This window comes from Orycteropus afer, unplaced genomic scaffold (assembly GCF_000298275.1).
Source record: "Orycteropus afer afer isolate SDZICR_OR568_19922 unplaced genomic scaffold, OryAfe1.0 scaffold00098, whole genome shotgun sequence".
NCBI lineage: Eukaryota > Metazoa > Chordata > Mammalia > Tubulidentata > Orycteropodidae > Orycteropus > Orycteropus afer.
In genome coordinates, this window is record NW_006921685.1 from 5897250 (window position 1) to 5911674 (window position 14425).

At 37.5% G+C, this 14425-nt stretch overlaps 1 protein-coding gene across 1 annotated transcript in view; it reads left to right on the forward strand.

Moving 5' to 3' along the window:
- The first annotated feature begins 3337 nt into the window (after positions 1–3337).
- The window catches only part of ENAM (enamelin), a 22140-nt gene continuing 11052 nt past the window's right edge, over positions 3338–14425 (forward strand). The window contains 7 exon segments of the mRNA XM_007942773.1: positions 3338–3391; positions 5665–5733; positions 5858–5902; positions 6899–6940; positions 8822–9082; positions 12071–12091; positions 12269–12310. Coding sequence (XP_007940964.1) covers positions 3338–3391; positions 5665–5733; positions 5858–5902; positions 6899–6940; positions 8822–9082; positions 12071–12091; positions 12269–12310 — 534 coding nt within the window.

Genomic DNA, 14425 nt, shown 5'->3' on the forward strand with positions numbered 1-14425 from the left:
CTTTCAGCAAGCTGTTTTGTCATGTGCATGTCATAAGTTGTTCATGAGTCTTCATCCAATCCTGTTGGCACATTCTGTGTTTGGGTAGTCTTAAATAATACACATCAAATCAAATCACTGAATTGCCCATGGTTATGATATTGTTGTGTTGTTGTTAGATGCCGTTGAGTCAGCTCTGACTCACAAAGACCTATGTACAACAGAACAAAACTCTGCCCTATCCTGTGCCAGCCTCACAATCCTTGCTATACCTGAGACTATTGTCGCAGCTACTGTTTCAATCCATCTTCTTGAAGGTCTTCCCCATTTTCACTGACCCTCCACTTTACCAAGCATATCCTTCTCCAGTGAATGGTCCCTTCTGACAACATGATCAAAGTAGAGGAGAAGAAGTCTGGCCATTCTCACTTCCAAGGAGCATTCTGGCTACGTTTCTTCCAGGACATATTTATTAGTTCTTCTGGCAGTCCGTGGTTCTTTCAGTACTCTTCCCCAACACCATAATTCAAAGTATCAACTCTTCTTCAGTCCTTCTTATTCATTGTCCAGCTTTCATATGCATGTCAGGTGATTGAAAATATTATGGCTTGGGTTAGGCACATTGGGAGCCCTGGTGGCACAGTGCCTAAGGCATTTGACTGCTAACCAGAAGATTGGCAGTTCAAACCCCACCAGCCACTCCTCAGAAGGAAGATTGGGCAATACTGCCTCAGAAACCCAAGAAGGGGTCGCTAGGACTTCAAAGAGATATCTTTGCTCTTCAGCACTTCAAATAGGTCTTTTGCAGGAGATTTGCCCAATGTAATAAGTCATCTGATTTCTTGACTGATTTCCATCATTGGTGTTGACTGTAGCACCAGTATTATTAAATCTTTGACAACTTCCATCTTTTCTTCATTTATCATGATACTGCTTATTGGACCAGTTGTGAGGATTTTCATTTTCTTTCTATCGAGGTGTAATCCATACTGCAGACTGTAGTCTTTAATCTTCATCAGAAGTGCTTCAAGTCATTTTCACTTTCAAAAAGTAAGGTTGTGTCCTCTGCATGTCACAGTTTGTTAATGAGTCTTCCTCCAATCCTAATGCCATGTTCATCTTCATATAGTCTAGCTTCTCAGATTATTTGTTCAGCATACAGATTGAGTAAGTATGGTGAAAGGATAGAGCCCTGATGCACTCTCTTCCTGCTTTTAGACCATGAAGTATCCCCTTGCTCTGTTTGAACAACAGTCTATGTACAGGTTCCTCATGAGCACAATTAAATATTCTGGAATTCCTATTTTTCTCAATGTTATCTATCATTTGTCATGAACCACACAATTGAATGCTTTTGCGTAGTCAATAAAACACAAGTAAACATCTTCCTGGTATTCTTTGCTTTCAGCCAAGATCCATCTGACATCTGCAATGATATCCCTTATTCAATGTCCTCTTCTGAATCCAGCTTGCATTTCTGGAAGTTCTCTGTCAATACACTGCTACAACTGTTTTTGAATTATCTTCAGCAAGATTTTACTTGTGTGTGATATTAATGATATTGTTCAATAATTTCCACATTTGTGGGATCACCTTTCTTTGGAATGGGTACAAAAACAGATCTCTTCCAGTCAGTTGGCCAGGTAGCTGTCTTCCAAGTTTCTTGGCATAGATGAGTAAGTACCTCCAGTGTGGCATGTTTTTTGAAACACCTCAAAGTATATTCCACCAATTCCTAGAGCCTTGTTTTTCCCCAATTCCTTCAGTGCAGCTTCAACATCTTCCTGCAGTACCATTGGTTCTTGATCATATGCTATCTCCTGAAATAGTTGAATACCGACCAATTTTTTTGGTACAGTGACTCTGTGTATTCCTTCCATCTTCCTTTGATGCTTCCTGCATCATTCAATATTTTACCCATAAAATCTTTCAATATTGTAACTCAAGGCTTAATTTTTTTTCTTCAGTTATTTCAGTTTGGGAAATGCCTAGTGTGTTCTTCTCTTTTGGTTTTCTAACTCCAGGTCTTTGCACATTTCATTATAATTGACTGTCTTCTCAAGCTGCTTTTTGAAATATTCTGCCCAGCTCTTTTATCTTGTCATTTCTTCCATTTGCTTTAGCTACTGTCCATTCAAGGGCAAGTTTCAGAGTCTCTTCTGACACCCATTTTGGTCTTTTCTTCCTTTCCTGTCTTTTTAATGACCTTTTGCTTTCTGCATGTATGATGTTCTTGATGTCATCCTACAATTCATCTGGTTTTTGGTCATTGGTGTTCAATGCATCAGATCTAGTCTTCAGACGATCTCTAAATAACATTATATATGTCATTTCAGTTAGTTTAAATATATTAAATTAAAAATATATATATTGACTTGCCTCTTGCTGATGGCCAAAGATTTATGACAATAGCATATAGTTAATATTCACCTTTATTCCCTACATATCTTTGTATAAACAAGTTTCTACATTTCAAAAGTTCCAAATTCACCAGGCAAAGCATCTTCTAAATCTTACTGCAGTAAGCTCATTTTCCTGAACTGTTGTTATTAAACATAATAAGAGACTTGATTTGACAGCTTCTATAATAACACATTATAAATTTTACATTGGATGTGTTTTTTACATTAAACTCTAGTGAAGGCAAAACCATTTTTCTCAAAGCTGATTGGTTGTGCAGGTCTATAACAGTGCTTAAATGTGACCTTGCTATCCTAAGCTTTCTGACAAGGAGGAATTCTTTTATTTTAAGCCTTTTTAGTAGTGAACATTATACCTACATGAAGAATTTTTGTTTTATTATCAAGAAATAAATGTGTGTTGCTTCTTGAGATTTCCCAGAAATTTGTAGTCATTTCCACTGTAGACCATTAGGAATATAGTTTAAATATAAGTTCAAGTTATTTTATGTATATTGCAGCTTCTAACTGGCTTTGGGTAAGTATTAGTGATTATTAACATAAATTATAAAGTATCAGATAATGAATTTAATTTTATAGATGCTGTATTTCCTTGCTGCATTCCTTGATACTAGTTTTATAATTATTTTCAGACTAATCTTCTGATAAAACTTTATATTCCTTGTTTTATGTGCTATATTTGTTTTCTTACAACCTACTGAGAGCTCTCTGCATACTATGTTTTGTACATTTCCTCATAGAGCAGTCAAGTTTTCTCAACATTGTACCAGAAATATCACAAGATATTGAGGATAAAATAATTTACATAACATCTGCTTCCTTAGTTAGAACTGAAGCTTTATTATTCACTTCATTTATTTTTTTGCTTTCTATATTTTAATTTCTTACTCTGCTAAATCTATGTATTTGTTAAAGGTTTATGAAAATTTTGGTGAAAAATGCTGCTGCTTCACTATAGGCACGAAGCCTCTTTTTCAGAGCTAGATAATTTGGTGAGTATTTTCATTCATTTTTTCCCAGTAATAAGGGCCACATATTAAGCCAGATGTTGTCAGAAATACATTCCACATTTAAATGTGGAATGGAAGTAAGAATGTACACAGTCATTAAATCCATAAATAATCATTATGTGTGTTTTTTTCAATTTTAAAAATATATATATTGTCATAGATTTTTATCTAATCTTTTGACTTTCATAAGTCATTCAACACAACATATATTAATTTTACAAAACAGAAAATTATTGGTGTTTTATATTTGCAAAATAAAAGACCACATATTCCTATACGAATATGTACCATGATAAAAACACTATCAAAAATCTCCATGACATTTCTACTATACAGATGCAATGTCTGATTAAGCAAGTTGTTGTTTGTGCCATCGAATCGGACCGACTCATAGCGACCCCTCGTTGGGTTTCCGAGGCAGTATCACTACGGAGGTAGATTGCCCAACCTTCCTTCCGGTTAAGCAAGAGAAAAGTTAAATGCTCAAAAACTTGGCCTATAATCTTGGAGATTAGAGTTAAAAAGGAAAGCCTTTACCAGTACTCTCTTTATTGTCTTCCTTGTGTTGTAATAAGATGATACTAAACACAGTAGTTTTCATTATCTTTATTTTTAATTCTCTCCAGGATGTTATGAAGGAGGTCTGGTAGCATAGTGCCTAAGGCACTTGACTGCTAACCAAAAGGCTGGCGGTTCAAACCCACCAGCCACTTCTCTGAAGAAAGACGGGGCAATCTACTTCCATAGTGATACTGCCTCGGAAACCCAAGGAGCACTAAGAGTCGGATCGGACTGGAAGGCATGTAACAACAACAGGATGTTATGATCCTGAAAATCTTTAATTAGCAGAAAAGACATTTACATACTCCTGTTACCTTTGTTTAATTACACTCTATCAATTTCCATGATATACAAAAGGTAATTGACTGTATCTACTTACAAAAAGGCCAGAATGTCTTTTAATTATATGCTCCCACAGGAAGCAAGCAAAGTGTGAGCACTGTCTCAAATCAATACTAGATGTATTTCATACTCAGAAAAAAGGAGGATAAAACAAAAGGAATGAACAAACACTGGCTTTGTTCATATGCTGGATGAGCCCTCGTGGTGCAGTGCTTAAGCACTTGACTGCTAATTAAAAGGTTGTTAGTTGGAATCCACCATCTGCTCTACAAAGATTACAACCTTGGACACCATGTGGGCAGTTCTACTCTGTCCTATAGGGTCACTATGAGTTGGAAACAACTTGATGACAATGGGTTTAGTTTTTGGTTTATGTACTGGTTACTGTGCTAAGAATTGGGTTTTACCTGATCTACCATAAAAATGTTTAATTGAAGTGTCTAACAAATAGCAAATTTACATTTCTGCCTATTTCTTCTTATTACCCTGACTAGCAGTGGAGCAAAAGTGGTTTTTTAAAAGATGAAATAATAATAATAAAAACAATAGATCTAGAAGGAAAGATTTTGTTATTATTAGTTGCCATCAAGTCAGCTCTGACTCATGGCAACCTTATATATAACAGAACAAAATGTTGCCCGGTCCTATGCCATAGGATTCTGGAATATTTCTGTTTATTTAATTAGCCTTTATATAATGAAATGTTTTCTATGGATCTTAGATATTAGTGCAAAGTTCTGATTTTGGAGTTGTTGTTGTTGCTGTTGTTATGTGCCGTCCAGTAGGCCCCAACTCATAGCGACCCCTCCGTGGGTTTCCTAGGCAGTATCACTATGGAAGTAGATTACCCAGCCTTCCTTCTGAGGGGTGTCTGGTGGGTTTGAACCGCCAGCTTTCTGGTTAGTAGTCAAGTGCTTTAGGCTGAGATTATTCTATATGTTATATAGTTGAATATCACTATGCTTTTCTAAATCAAACTGGCAACTACAAACTCAAAATCATCAATACTCCTATATTTTGGGTAACCTAATTTCTAATTTCCTCATTCCAGTGCTATCTTCACAAGCTTCATTGAGATATCTCTCTCTCTTCCTCTGTATCTTTCTTTCTCTTAAAAACTCCCTTATCTTTCCTCTTTAATCTAACTCTTTTGGCAACTTGGAATAGTATCAGGTGATAACTAAATAACTACCAAATAATTTCTTAGAATAAAAATGACAGCAGAGGCTCCCATCACTCTCTATTTCTATATTCTCCTTGACAGACAAGTAAGCTAGTGTCAAAGGAAGCACAGGGTGCTCTGAGCATAACTAATGGCCAGTTCAAAAATAAAACTCAGCTTTGTATTCCAGGTATCAAATGGAAAAATGAAGATTCTCCTGGTCTTTCTAGGTCTGCTTGGTAACTCTGTTGCTATGCCAGTGAGTATTAAAAAAAAAAAAGTTAGGCCTTTTCTTCGTGGTCTACCACTGCATAACTTGGGGACTGTAAATTAGTTTATTTCATTGATATCTGCATTTGTTACTGAAACTCTTTCACTTCCAGATGCAAATGCCCCAAATGGCTGACTTTAGCAGTAAAAGTGAAGAGGTATATATGTTCATTCTCTTCTTAAAGTGTATCTTCTGAGTACAAGGAGAATTCAGTAAGGAAGTATTCCAGAGCCCTAATCTGCAGGTTCATAAAGAAGAAGAATGGAAAACATTCTGATTTTTTAATTTTCTTATGAAAAAGGAAGAGGGATGGAAAGATGAAAGATTCAAAATCTCAAATCAAGGGGAGAGAACACTGCAAAAATAAATTTAAAAAAAAAAATCTCAAATCAAGGCAAAGTAGCAATTTCCTCCAATGCCATCCTACCTTTGTGCTTCATAAAGCCTGTTTAAGGTAAATGTGGATTTGTGTTAAAATCTAGTTGGTGCTGGCTTCTTACTAAGTTTGCTAGCTAGGAAAGGTAGCCATTCGTACACAATTGTTAGACGGTAGATGTGCATGCATGTGTTTTTTATATGACCCACACCCGGGATCATTAGGCAAATTCAATTAAAAAAAAAAAAAAACTCACTGCCATTAAGTTGAATCTGACTCATAGAGATCCCCATTGGGTTTCCGAGGCTGTAAATCTGTACAGAGGTAGATCGCTCCATCTTCCTTCCACGGAGCAGCTGCTGAGTTTGAACTGCTGACCTTCTGATTAGCAGCCAAATGCCTTATCCACTACGCCACCAGAGCGCCTTAGCCAAATTGAATACACACTAGAAAAAAAAGAATCATCTTTTTATATAATCATCACATTCTCAAATCCTGAATTCCAAAAGAATAAGTTACAATATTCAAAAACTTCAAAGCAGACCAGATTTTTTTTCTCAATTATTGTAATAAAATTGTAGTTTAAAAATTAAAGCACAGTGGGAGTTTGTCTTTTTTAACAGCATATTTATTTTATATTCATGCATAACTGGTGAAAAATTACTATGAATGTTGTACTTTGAAATTAGAAATTCTATATATTTTTTTATGATTTGTGGGTTGATTAAATAAAAAAGTTTTAATTTATATCGCATTAATGGATTTCTTTGGTCACAGATGATGTGGTATGGTCAATTCAACTTTATGAACTCCCCACATGTAAGTTCCTCTTTATACTATTTCTAATTATCTCTAGTTTATGTCCAGATAGTCACATTACAAAGGTTCATTTTACCTACACCAAAGCCTGGCTACGTGTTTTAATTGCAACAGTAATTAAAGTCCCCAGATTGCGAATGAGTTCTATTCCTAATTCTGATTTTCAATAGAATTTGTATATAAGTCAGAATAGTTAGGTACAGTTCATATGTAATGTCAGTTAGTCAGATGTCTGTCTATGTATGTTATGTAGTGTATCTTTCTATACATAAAAAACATTAAGGAAACACTTCCAGATACACTAAAACATCTTTATCATAACAATATAGTTATAATAATAATGTTTGATGTGTGCTGCCAAGTAGTGCTCATTAGTTATTTTGAACCATTGTATTTACATTGAATTATTAATATAATAGGCTTTATAGGATTGGTTCATAACTAAGTTTCCACCTAAATCAGACAATCATAACCAGGGACTGCCTGCAATCCTTATAAGACTTCCAGGGCGTGGGAGAATCATCTTAATGCCCCCACAGACCAAATTTTCTCCATATTCATTTTATTGTTCTTTCACATAAATAAAATAATTTACAAATTACAAGTGTTCTTTGTATCTAAGGAAAATTGGTTCTAGAAAAAGATCATCCAAGCTTATTCACAAATAATGAGAACAAAAATAGTATAGCAAATACTAGGGTGTAATGTATTTGGAATATCTTGAAAGATAAAACTAAAATTATGAAATAAGATTTTTTTTGTCTTATTTGAATAAATTTAATTATAATTGCCATTATGTGCTAATTTCTATAACAAGCTAATGTTGAATCAATATCAGTTGAAAACTTTTGGCATCATTTTTTAACAAAATTAAATGATAGCATCACAATACATGTCACTTTTGACTTTGGGGGTTAAGAGGAAAATATCAATTTTCTCTTAATCTTTTGTATTCAAGTCATTTTGTCACATAACAACAACAACAACAACATTCTCTTTTAAAGCCCCTCACCTAAAATCATCTTCATTGTCAAATTTTCTCTTTGACAATTGATTGATCCAACTCTTTATTTCCAACATTCATTCTCAATTTTAGTCATCTTGCTTGTATTTTGAGACTTTTCACAAACTTAATTATCATAAATTCCTGCATCTCAATGCAAGATTTACTATTTTAACTAACATCTATCCACATTACATTTGCTCAGTATTTCATGGACATCATCCAAAAGATAGTGAGAGACTGATTAAAGACTAGTGTTAGGTCGGGAGGGAATGTTTGAATGGAACTATTTTATTAGAGGTCAACTCATAAATTAGCATTTTCAGATTGTAACTACTTTTACTTCCCTGCTCAATCTTGTATTAATAATAAAGATTGAATTAATAAGGATCCACCTGTACCCAAAAAGGATAGGATTTACACAGAAAATTTTATTCTCTCTCTCTCTCTCTCTCTCTCTCTCTCTCTCCTTCTGCAGTCTCATTTCCTTTATGGTTTTGTTGTTGTTTGTTTTTGCTTTTTCTCCTCCTTGTCCATTCTTATGACAAAACATATGGTTTTGAATTTCATGTCAAATCCTTTTATAACCTGACCTGTACACCTCTTAGCAGGGCTTCAGATTCAGAAAATCATCAGTCAAATTCCTAAAGTGAAATTTCTCACTTAATTCTGGTTTTTTGGTTAGTTTGGTTAATTCTATACATCCAAAATTCATTTCTGTAAATGAAATTCTAGCTAAATATTTTTTATCTTCTATTGTTGAGTCAAATTACATAGGATTCTTGGGTACCTTGGCTATATTTTAGAGGCTGACATTGTGGAGAGAGCCTGGATCTCAGCCCTGGGTGAGGTTTCACTATTATCTGCTTCCCATTCAGATGTCACAGCTGGGCCCCACGTATGGAAATGGCCTGCAACTCCCTCAGCACTTCCCACGGTACCAGATGCCCATGTGGCCTCAGCCACCACCCAATACGTGGCACCCACAGAAACCATCATTTCCCTCAGGACCCAAACTCCAGAGCAAGACTGAAGCTCAAGGGACTCAGAAACCCAACCAGCCGCAACCTAAAAAGCCACCACCAAAGCGGCCCTTAAAGCAACCTCCTCAGCCCAAGAAGGAACCCCAGCCACCTCAGGTGAGGCTTGCCCTGCAAAGTTCCAAGTCAGAGTAATAAATAGCACCTTACAGGATTTTGAATGGCCATGCCATCCTTACATACATACATACATACCCAATGCTTCTCAATATGAGTGCTTCTATGTAGGAACCAAAGAGCCCTGGTGGCACAGTGGTTAAGCACTACGCTACTAAAAAAAAAAAAGTGAGTGGTTCAAACCCACCAGATGCTCCAGTTTCCTTAAAGATTAAACTTATTGTCATTGATCGGATTCTGAGTCATAATCACTCTGTAGGACAGGGTAGGACTGCCCCCAGAGGGTTTCCTAGGCTGTTTCCTTAGCAGCTGAGCACTTAACCACTGAACCCCCAGAGATCCTCCATGAGCATTACAGCCTTGGAAATGCTATAGGGCAGTTCTATTCTGTCCTTAAGGGTACTATGAAGAATCAACTCCATGGTGTTGATTATGATGTTAAGGTTATGCAGGAACCTGGGGGGCACAAGTGGTTTGCAATTGGCTGGTAACCTAAAGGTTAGGGGTTCAAATCCACCCAGTGGCTTCATGGAACAAAGGCCTAATGAACTGCTTCCATAATGATTCTAGCCAAGAAAATCCTATGGAGCAGTTCTACTTGTAATACATGTGCTTGCCATGAGTTGGAATCAACTCAGTGGAAACAGGTTTGGTTTTGGTATTTTATGCACAAAATACCATCCATACTTTTTGACACTTTCTTTCAAGATAATGTTGTAACTACTTATCCAAAAGTGCCTGGTAAGTCAATTTCATCTTCTGTCTGGCTCAAAATTATCCAAATACTGTTCTCTTAAAGATCAGTACCAATTACTGTCAAGTCAACTATGACTCATGGTGACCCCATGAATGTCAGAGTAGAACTGTGTTCCTTTTAAAATATAGAGGTAACATAATACAGTGACATTAGCACTAATCTGAGAATTGGAGAACAAAACATAAGAGCTATTTCCAGCTCATATTGGTTGTTTGACTTTGAGCAAGTCACTTCATCTTTCTAGATCCAGTTTCCTCATGAGTAGTGTTCTGGTTACCTAGTGCCACGCTAACAGAAATACTACAAATGGGATGGCCTGAACAAACAGGAGTTTATTCTCTTACAGTTTGGGAGGCTAGAAGTCCAAGTTCAAAGTGCCAGGCTCTAGGGACTGTGTGAAAGCCCCTTGACCCTGAGCTTTAGCTCTGCCTTTTGCTCCTGGCCCACTGAAGCTAGAGGCATCTCTTCACTCAGGCAGCTATTGGCTGCTGAGGCTAACAAGCCCAAGGTCAACAAATAAAATGGCATAGTCCTGATGCTACCAAACCACACAGCAGCCATTAATTCAAATCCATTGAAAGTCCCAAGGTAGGCAGAGCATGGCAGGGTGCTGAACAATGACTCAGCTGCACACAGGGTTCAAACGTGCCATAGCTAGAGATCATTCCCCGAAGCTTCTCCTTATATGCAGGAAGCAGACCACATCCCTAAGCCAGCTACTCAGGTGCTCACAGTAGATTTCGCCACGGAGTTGATTACAGGTCTCATCATGGGGAATACTACATCCAGCTGCCCAGCCACTCAAACAGGCCCAGCCAAGTTGACACACAAACTTAACCACCACAAGTAGTAAATTAAGTGGTCTCTAAGTCCCTTCTAGATCTATGCTTTGATGATCTGATAATGTCCTGAAAGTTACCCTAGAAGATACTTCAGGATGGTATAAGTGACTTAAAATAAAGGGAAGTGCAAATAGTTTCTTAAGATCTCATCCAGTGTGGGGCTTTCAGTCAGTTAACATTTATTATCAAACACTTATACATGTCAAAACAAAAAACCAAACTTACTGCCATGAGTCAACTCTGACTCAGAGCAACCCACATTGGGTTGCCAAGGCTGTAAATCTTTATGGAGGCAGACTGCCCCATCCACAGAGCAGCTGGTAGGTTTGAACCACCAAGTTTTTGATTAGCAGCCAAATATCTTAACCACTATACCACTAGAGCTCCTTATTATACATGTAGAAAATGGAAAATTAAATAAAAAGACACTCCTGAATTTGAATCCTGGCTTATTTACCAGCTATGAAATTTTTGGCCAAGTGACTTAACTTCTCTGAACTTCACAGTTGTAAGTAAAATGGAAATAATAATAGTACACACCTTTTGGGTTCTGCAGGAGCTCTGGCGGCATAGTGGTTATAGCATTTGGCTGCTAACTAAAAGGTCTGTGTTTCAACCTCACCAGCTGCTACACTGGACAAAGATGAGGCAATCTGCACCTGTAACAATTTACAGCTTTGGACACCCTACGAGACAGTTTTACTCTGTCCTAAAATGTTGCTATGAGTCAGAACCAACTCTACGGTAGTGGGTTTGGGTTTTTTGCATTTTGTTTTTGGTTTTTGGGTTTTTTGGCTTTATGGTTATGCCAAGATTAAATGAGTTTACCAATAGAAAATGATGAATACAGTACTGGAACCTGAGTGTCCAATGTTATCATTATTATTAGTATTATTTTATCTGTATAGTAGCTCTGGTGGCGTAGTGCCTAAGGCATTCGACTGCTAACCAGAAGGCTGGCGGTTTAAACCCACCAGCTACTCCTCTGAAGGAAGTTTGGGCAATCTACTTCCGTAGTGATACCGCCTGGGAAACCCAAGGAGGGGTTGCTATGAATTGGATCCAACTTGATGGCAGTACGTCTTTATCTGTATGAAAAATATGGGAGCTCTGGTGGTGTGTCGCCTATGGCATTTGACTGCTAACCGGAAGGCTGGTGTTTCAGACCCACCAGCAACTCCTTAGAAGGAAGATTGGGCAATCTACTTCTGTAGTGATACCGCCTGGGAAACCCAAGGTCGGATCTGATCAGTTTAATGGAAAAGGATATGCAGACTCCCACTTTTCAAATAATTGTGTTGAGTTGGTTCATTTCATATTTCATTTATTCTTCACACTTCCATATCACCTTGCTTCTTTCTTTCTCTCTAGGCATTCCCACTATTTGTTGTTGTTGTTGTTATGTGCCGTCGAGTTGGACCCGACTCATAGCGACCCCTCCTTGGGTTTCCAAGGCAGTATCGCTACGGAAGTAGATTGCCCCATCTTCCTTCCAAGGAGTGGCTGGTGGGTTTGAACCACCAGCCTCCTGGATAGCAGTCAAGTGCTTTAGGCACTATGCTACCAGAGCTCCTATTTCCCTATCAACAACCACCATAGCAAGTCCCACAGGTGAGAATATTTTTCTTACCCCAGAAGTGAAAATTAATATTAGCATGTTATATCTCAGACTGATGAGTTCATGCTCTCTAGTGGAATGCCATATACCAATCAGAATTAGATAGGAAATAAACTCTTCACATAAGTAATCATGGAGAAAAAATAAAGTGATTTTTAAAAATAAACTTTTCTCTTGGATTGGTGATATGAACACAACCTAAATCACCAAATCACTAATATTAACTTAATTCATTAACTTTAAAGACTTGTGCTTAATATCTCATTACTATTTCTCAATTCCCTGAGAGGTAAGAAAACACAAAGTTTATTTTTATTTAACGTAAGGGGGAATTGGGACAAAATGGAGTTTGAAAATCATAAAGTAAGCTATGCTTGGATCTTTTCATCATAACTTATTTTTAGCCACAAATTGATTATTATAAAGAATCCTCTACTTAAAACCGTTAAAATAAAACATAGCATTGACATTGTTGTAAGAACAACAAAGTCCTTACCCCCTTGTGCAGAGCCAATGATCATGATGGATTGAAACAGGAAAGCAAAAGAATTTATTGAGTATTGATATCCAAGGAGATAGAATCACTTCTCTAAAAAGTCTGTCTCCCCAGGCTGGGAAATTGTTAGGGTTGTTAAAGGGAATTGGGCTAAGGGGTAAAAGGATTTGAGAAATGCTTATAATGGTTTCTTGTTATCTGGACCAGTTGTTGTCTTGTGACCTCTGTTATTCTTCTGGTCAGTGATAAAGCTGTCCTTGGTCAGGAGAAAGTGTCCCTCAAGTTCCTTGCACCTGCCTAGGAAGGTTACTCTAAAAGTGTGTGTGGGAGGGGGGGTGCATGGGTGTGAACAACCTCAGGCCTCTCAGGTCAGCCAGGGATGTCTCTACTTCTCCTTTATCTTGGTTGCTCCAGGCTCAGGTATCTCCTTTCTCAAACTGCAATTATCAACTACAAATGGGTAGTGGTTATAAGCCTGGTCCCCAAAGGAATGTGTGAGGAGAAGAACAGCCTAAATAACTATCATATTTATGTAGAGGGAAGATGAGGGCAAAAGAAAGAGAGTTAATCATTGCTGACGTTAATCTTCAGCAAGATTGCATCATAGGCATTAAAAATATGAATTGTTGTTGTTATTGTGTGTCATGGAGTCAGCCCGACTCACAGCGATCCCTCCTTGGGTTTCCAAGACGGTATCACTAGGGAAGTAGATTGCCCAACCTTCCTTCCAAAGCGTGGCTGGTGGGTTTGAACCACCAGCCTTCTGGTTAGCAGTCAAGTTCCTTAGGCACTATGCTACCAGAGCTCCCTAAAAATATGAATAGCAAAATAAACTATTTTAATTTAAGAAATATTAAGTATCAATTGTTAAACTAACAAAAACAACAACAAATATTTGAACACTTCATTCAGCTATGGATTGGTTTTTCTGGTCTTCCACCAAGAAGATTTCTTGTTAACTAGAAACAATTTATTTGAAGACATAAGAGTTTTATAAGTTCTTTTTTCCTTAAAAGAGGGACTTCCTTTTACTGGCCGTACAGAATTAAGGAAACTAAGGCAGTACCAGGCAAAGATTTTCAAAACATAGGGGCATGATTCTCATGCATAGTTAATCTCATCTACATAGAACTTCTTGAGAGCTTCTGGGAGCTGAAACTGCTTCTCTATGCCCTTGTACTATGTACCAATCCCTGAGCAGAAACTCAGTCTCCGAGTTTGATTAGGAAAATTAACTCTGTTCAAATAAAAATATTACAGTAATAACCAAGGATTGTCAGTTCATCATCCTAAGTGTGAAGCATACATTCTAAAAATAATATCATTTAATTTCCATTATTAGATGGTCTAATATAGATGTTTGACCTCCCAAGACACCCAAATTTTTGTTTACATGTGTGAGTGTGTGTGTGTGTGTGTTGGAGGTGGTTGCTGTTGTTGTTGTTAAGTGCTATCGAGTCGTTTCCGACTCATGGCGACCCCATGCACAGCAGAACGAAACACTGCCCGATCCCACGCCAGCCCCACAATCCCTGCTATACTTGAGCCCATCATCGCAGCCACCGTATCAATCCATCTCCTTGAAGGCCTCCCCCTCTTTCATCGACCCTCC